General features: G+C 36.5%; 1 protein-coding gene across 5 annotated transcripts; it reads right to left on the bottom strand.

The window, feature by feature from the left end:
• Positions 1–2,714: 2,714 nt before the first annotated feature.
• On the bottom strand, positions 2,715–6,854 carry LOC116256869 (uncharacterized). Of its 5 annotated transcripts, none has more exons than XR_004173243.2 (5): positions 6,648–6,854; positions 5,467–5,605; positions 4,314–5,253; positions 3,211–3,484; positions 2,715–3,096 (listed from the first exon to the last, which is right to left on the bottom strand). XR_004173243.2 is itself a non-coding variant. In XM_031633398.2 (4 exons), exon 3 carries the CDS (start codon positions 4,685–4,687, stop codon positions 3,773–3,775), a length of 915 nt encoding a protein of 304 aa, XP_031489258.1. In that variant the 5' UTR covers positions 4,688–5,253; positions 5,467–5,605; positions 6,648–6,854; the 3' UTR covers positions 2,715–3,096; positions 3,211–3,772. The 5 variants fall into 5 exon arrangements, 3 of the variants coding, with proteins under 3 accessions (XP_031489258.1, XP_031489261.1, XP_031489260.1); XR_007573737.1 differs by having other exon boundaries at positions 3,211–3,469; XM_031633398.2 differs by having other exon boundaries at positions 3,211–5,253.
• Between the last annotated feature and the right edge of the window lie 367 nt (positions 6,855–7,221).

Raw genomic sequence — 7,221 nt, 5'->3', positions numbered from 1 at the left:
CTAACTAGAAATCGTTTTACAATTTCCCAAATTTTGTGCTAAAAACATTGATTCATCGTTTCTTGTATGAACCAAGCTTGCCTAATCTTGCCTTAGTCTAGATGCGTTTTTAAAAATATCAAATGATAACAACAAAAAATAATAGTAAAAAAAAAAGAGCAACATTTTCGAAACCAATTTGAATTCAAGCTTCTTGTCTTAAAATACGGATTCATAATACTGAGTGAGAAATTTGAAGACTGTTGATGATTTTTCATTTTTTCTGCTTTACATTTTTGAGGGTCCAAGCAAACCCAGATATAGCAGATACACAATGACACTCTGTTTTGGCTTTTCAATGCCTATGCATTTAAATAAAATTTGATAAAAAAAACTTCCCTATATATGTTTGTCTAATCATCACATAAGATCATCAAGTTTGACAGATTTTGTAAGCCAAATATTCTTTACTAAAGAATGTGACATATTATAGTACATGAATAGATTCCTTTATGATAGGGTTGATCTAGAATTTAACTGTACAGAATTTCAGGACTGAAGCAAGGAATATGTATAGAAAGGAACCAATATATGACGTGGCTTAAGTATCCAACCACAATAACAGTTTCCTGATGGGGATGGTTGAACTTTTTGTTGGGTTGGCGGCTAGAGATTTGGAGTGATGTGCTTTAAATTAAAGTAGATGCGATAGACTGTTTACAAAGCACATTCGCCAGTCGGTGCCACTTCTACAGACTTATAGCGGTGGTTTCGCCACCAGTATACCTTATAACCACAGTTCTGACACCGTGTATTAGTACTCAAATTTGAGGGGCACGGAACATCAAGTGCCTCAGGAATCGCTCAGATCTCTCTCTCCCTTTGTTTTGAGATTAGTGATTCTCTTGTATCTTTTTCTATAGTTATATATATTTATATTTTTGTTCGTCAATTGACTTCGATAGCAGCTATGCTGCAGTTTTTGACTTCAAATTATTGCCAAAGTTGGAAAATCAGGAAAGAAGCCACTCATTGTTAGGATATCCAGTTGCCAGGCAGAAAGGTTGCACATTGATAATTCACTCGATCATGTTATAGAATTCCGCAAAGGACAATTCAGGTGGGTATGAATTTTATGAGAAACAAAACAATTCAGACAAATTTAAACATCATTGCTTGCAGTAACTCACCATTCCCACCAAATTATAGAGTGAGTATGCACACAATGTTAGATCTGGATAAACGATGGCACATACAAAAAAAAAGGAAAGCTTTTGCTTAAAGGTACATGAACAGGAAAAGAAAAATGAAAAAACCATTCCAGCCTGAGCAGCAACGAGTGTGATGTCTATAGGAAGATCATTTCTAGTCACGCACCATAAATTAAGCCTGAAATTTAATGGATGGATCCCGCTATTCAATACAAGGGCGGGCTTTTCTCACTATTTCAATTCAAAGCATGTCAAGCTGATTTTACAACATTAATTAAGGAGGGTAGCAAAGTAAAAGTGGGCAACAACGCTGCTCATATTCCATGGTTTTGACGAAGCAGCGACTGGTGGGCGAGCTTGTAGAGTTTGAAGGGGACATGGTAGATACCATTTTGACTTTGAAATAAAAAACTCTTGGTGCAATGAATAGAAAGGCTAAAGTAACAGGATGAATTGCTCTAAGTGCCAGTTGGTGGATTTTATTATGAATATTTGATACATCATGGATTTGTTGATGGGGAGCATATATAAATCGAAAATTCACATATTAAACTAAGAATCATTGGTTTCCAAATCAAGTAATAAAGTTTACCAATCTCCAAATTCATCAGCAATTGGTGGTTAGCATGGTGGTTCTTGCTGGAATTCCAGAACCTTAGGTCACCAGAAGCTAGGGATATCCAAGGAACAGGTGGAGAAACAGGGATGGATGAAGAAGATTTCCTTAATTAGGACCATGGTGCGGCCCAGATGGACGGAGCGCTCTCCTGGATGGTGGCATTTGTGTCGTTGCTAGTCATTAGTTCCTGCCTCTCCCTCTTCATTGCTATGGTATCCATGGCCTCTCGGTTGTCGCTCTTCCTCTGCGGCTGACTCTTCAACTTAAAAGTGTGACTAACAATTGGGGCCACCAACAAATCAAATGTCACTCTTATTTAAAACACTGGGCAACATCTGTGAATCAATTATTTAAACCTCGATGACCGATTAATTATCTCTACTTTTATCTCTACTTTTTTCTTGATGCATCTGTTCTGGCCTCCATATTAATGCTTCTAGTCTTTGGAAACTAATCTTTAAACATTCTGACTGAAGACCAACTCCAACTTGCAAACAGATCTACATTAATTAAGTAAAATTGATAAACTCATTCGTATAACTGTAATTGTTCAAATGTTAGGTAGTTTTTTGTAAATACAGAAAGTATTGAACAACCCTTTTTTAAGTTTCTTTCTACTCTTTTATGCTATGTCACCTGAGTGCGGGGTGCGGGTGCCGGTGCGGGTGCCAGCGCGGCACATCTCCAAAAATTTAGGTGCGGCGGTGCGGTGAGAGTATTTTATTATTTTTAAATATAATAATATAAACCACAAAATTATTAAATAACAAGATCAAAATTACAATTTGCTAATCATGATATCATTGTCAATCATCAATTCAAAATTCAACAACAAATATATATCATCAATTCAACATTCAACAAGAAATATATATCATTAATTCAACATTCTGAAAAGAAATATATATCATCAATTCAACATTCAACAAGAAATATATATCATCAATTTAACATTTAACAACAAATGTACTCTAGTTTTGAGTTCACAGTTCATACAGTCATCAATACATATCCTTCATCATCAAATGTCTTCATACTTCATAGTTCATACATCAATACATATTAGATATTACATCATCTTTAATAAAACAGAGTTATGTTCCACTTCCACTTCCACTTCCACCAATATCTTGATTTTTTTGAATGCTTTGAACGATATCATCATCATCAAATCTCTCAGCAGGAATAACACGATCAGAAAAATCCATATTAGCAACATATAAGTTGCGTTCTCCATCGAAACCAAATTCATCTGAATTTACATCCCAATATTGCGATGATCCACATCTGCATTTATTAAAGACGAAAATTAAACAATTAAAAATATGTACCACAAAAATATAAAAAAACTAATACAACATAACAAATTGAGCAAATCAAAACAACCTAAAAAAGAAATACCTGTATTCTGCATCTTTTCTTGAAAGAAGATGCAAATTGGAATGCACATAAACCAAGTCCTCTGCACGTTGGCTAGTGAGCTTGTTCCTTTTAATGTTGTGTATATGACCATATATGCTCCAATTTCTTTCACAACACGATGATGTAACAGGTTGTGATAGTAACCTCAAAGCAAGTTTATGAAGCACGGGCATTTCTGATCCATAGGACGCCCACCAATCAAAAGGACTCATGTCTTCTCTTGCTTGTGCCGCACCTTCTGAATAAAAATCTCCTAAAGAAAACTTGTTATATTCACACATAGCTTGTTGTTTGGTATAAGAATCTATAAAAAATCTGTCCATACATGACATTCTTTGAATGTTTAACTCAATATCTAGATGTGGAGTAACACGTCCAGGAGCTCCTTCAATCCATTTTTTCGTGTAATGTTTAAGATTTAAGGAATGAGCCATGCAATGCAATGCAAGGGAGTATTGCTTTTATCCCATCTTTCAACTAATATTGTACTTATACGATCAAAGAACTCTGAATTATCAAGTACAATGTCTTTTTTTCTTTCTTAAAAACTGTTTTTACTCTGAATTTCTTCAATCATATTTTCCCACATTGCGTAAACTCGATGAAGCATAGGCTCATCTTTATCAACAGCTCTCAACATGCACCAAATTGGTTCTGTAAAATCCAAAAAATATACAATTTTTTCCCACCATGTATCTTCAACAATAAGGTTTTTAATACTTTGAACTTTAGCCTCATCTTCAACCCGATAAAAGCTCCACTCTCTACTAAATACCATTTGAATAAGTGCATCTTGCACTCTTTGAATTCTTTTCAACATGACAATTATTGAAGCAAATCGTGTCTCTGCAACCTTTAACAATCTCAAATCAGAATAACTACTAAAAAGAGACAATGCATGTTGATGATTAACGATGAAATTTCTAATATTTCTTACATCTTTTTCAATCTCTTGAATCCATGAGAATAGCTCATGTCCCTTAGGATCTACATCTTCACTTGGAGGATTACATATGTCCTTCAGTGCTAAATTCAAAGTATGTGCAACACATGGAGTCCAAAAAATATGTGGAAAATCATACCTCAAACTAAGTCCAGCACTTTTGCATACAGCATCATTGTCTGTAATGAGTTGCACCACTTTATCAGGACCAAGCTCCTTGATGGCTTCTACAAATAATTGCTTCAAATATCCTGCATCTTTATATTCTCCAGACGCATCAACTGCTTTCAAAAATATTGGTTCATCACGTGCAATGACAATGAAATTAATTAGTGGACGTCTTTGAATATCTGTCCACCCATCAGAAACAATTGATACCCCAGTCGTGTTCCATTTAAACTTTTTTCTTTCTAAACTTTGTTCAACCTCATTTTTTTCATTATGAAGAAGTGATGTGCATAACCTTTTTGAACCGGGAGGTAGATATCCTGATAATTTGCTATTTGCAAGCATACTACAAGCTTTCTTCCAATATGGATTTCTGGATACATTGAAAGGAATGCAACTAGAATAGAAAAACTTAGCAATCACTTTATCTATTTCTGCGCTTCCGCAAGAATCAAAACATGTCTCTATAGTCTTTCTTTTCCTATTAGAACTTTTAAGATTTGTCACAATAATACTTGTTTTCTTCTTGTTGTGTATTTCATCAGCACGATCTTGCAACCTCTTGAACTCTCGAGCTTTTTCTGTAGAAATTTTTTACATCCTTGAATTCCATGACCTGGCAACTTCAACAAATGTGCCTTAATTCTTGTGTAAGATCCTACATGTGTATTTTCACAATGTTTGCATACGAAATGCACATTTCCACCACCGCCACTGCCCACATTTTTTGTGACCGCTTTCATTTTCTTCCATAGTGGTTGTTCTTCGGATGCTAATGCTTCACCAGATAGTGTAGAAGGCTTTGAAACATCACTTTCATTCACATCCACACTACATGAAGAGCCTATTGCAGGAGAATCTGAAGCAACTTCTTTTCCTTTCCTTCTATTTGCCATCTTTTATAGTTTTACCTTCAAAATTCAAAATAAAAAATTTCAAATGTAACAAATTTAAGAATAGATAGCATCATAGCAGCAATAAGTCACTTATCACTGACAATTGACAAAGGGAAAACTGAAAAGCAAGTTCAGCATGTGAATGGTATATGCATCTAAAGGATCACAGTATAACTGAGTTAAGCATATAAATGATCGCAGTATCATATTTGAAGTATAGACACTTACAGCCTGTTTCTTCATTTATGACACTTACAGCCTAGATCTTCTCCTTGAACCTGGCTGTAACTCCCCATTCCCATCAAGCATGCACACACACGTACAAGCATGAAATGAACTATGAGAATCTGGAAAAGATTTTCCAGATCTGGAAAGGACAAATACAAGATAGAAAGAACCCAAAAATATCAGGTCAGAATAATCATAATGATTGACTCAAGAACATGCAAAATTATGCCAACAGAAAATCAGCATGTAATGTTGCAATCGCTGATATGCTACTACTCCTTTCATTAGTTAACAAATTGGTTTCCATGGCCAAGAGTATATGTCTCATGTACCAACAGAAACAGTGAACCATTCTTTCACAGATTAGTATATGTCCCTGTCACAAGCTGAACTATTTACCGATGAAGTGACTTGGAGAATGTGTTCAAATTGTTCACTTGGAAATGTTAGCCTCTGCTGGGTTCACCACAAAACAACATTTCTGATTTACATCGTTCACAAGACCTTGGGCAACTAGCTCTTCATCCTCTGGAAACATTAAGAGCAAAGTATCTTTCATGACTTCACTAAATGTCCACTTCTGGACCCCAAGGAACTCTGAAACTATAGTTCAATTTCTTCCAGTTAACAGTGTATGTGGTTTTACATTAAAAACTATTACGTTACATAGCTAGATTGGCTTAGAACTGGGCCAGGACATTGAATAGGTAGGCCCAGCATGATCATAATCAGGAGATATGAAATGACTCTGTATTCGCCAGTAATATTTTTGGATCCTACCAATAATGGTTAGTTGTCTGAATTCAGCAAAGAACCGTGTAAGGAATAATGTCTGTGATGTACATTTTAAGAGCAAACATGAAATAGTGCTCTGAATAGAGAGAAGATGAAATGGAGAATAGAAAAATTGATGATTCTAGAAACTTATTCGTACATGCTAACAACCTAACAAGAAATTTGAAGAGGTTGTTTTTTGTATGCCCTTTTATTGTTTTAGACTTTCAGGCCAATTTAGTCACGCTTCTTATCTTTGCATTTTGCAACAAGTTTTCAAGCGAGCCATTTGGAACATAAAGAGGACCAACCAAACCAAGGTAATAAAGAGGGCATTTCCAAACAGGCCGAATGGCAAACAGGAACTGAAGAACTCGACTATTCTGCAGGGTGTTTAAGAATGTTACCCAAACGTCGCAGAGAGAAGGAGCACCGGAGCACAGAGTTCCGAGCGTCGCCATCGGTGAGGGAGAGCCGACCGTCGCCGTTGGTGAGGGAGAGCCGAGCGTCGGAGCGAACTGCGTGAGACTGTGAGAGGGAGAAAAGAGAACAGAGAAGAGTGAAGAGTGAAGAGTGAAGACTGAAGACTAAAGAGTCGAACTGTCGAAGAGAAGCCCAGCCAGCGTGCCCTAAACCCCAAAGTTAAAATCATGTAAAAACTAAAAATTAAAAAATGCCCAAAATTATGACGGAAAAGGGCATGTGAGGTTTGACCGCACCCGACAAAAATGGACGAAGTCAGTCAGTCGCACCTGACTCACGTTGACCCTTCTGGGTGCGCACCTGGCGTGCACCCGCATCGCGTCGACGCGGGTGCTGGTCCTAATTGGGCGCACCCAGGTATCATTGCTTTTATGGCTGGCATGGAAAAGCTTTTGAGAGGATCAACACTTCATTGCCCGTTTTTGAGAGGCAGACGTGTAGTCACCCAAATTAACCACTCCTCTTGAGAAAACTTCAACTTAAACAAAAAAAGAAAAA

The sequence above is a fragment of the Nymphaea colorata genome, chromosome 6, assembly GCF_008831285.2.
Source record: "Nymphaea colorata isolate Beijing-Zhang1983 chromosome 6, ASM883128v2, whole genome shotgun sequence".
NCBI lineage: Eukaryota > Viridiplantae > Streptophyta > Magnoliopsida > Nymphaeales > Nymphaeaceae > Nymphaea > Nymphaea colorata.
Note: the sequence above shows the minus strand (reverse complement) of the source record. Positions and strands in the feature narration are given on the sequence as shown.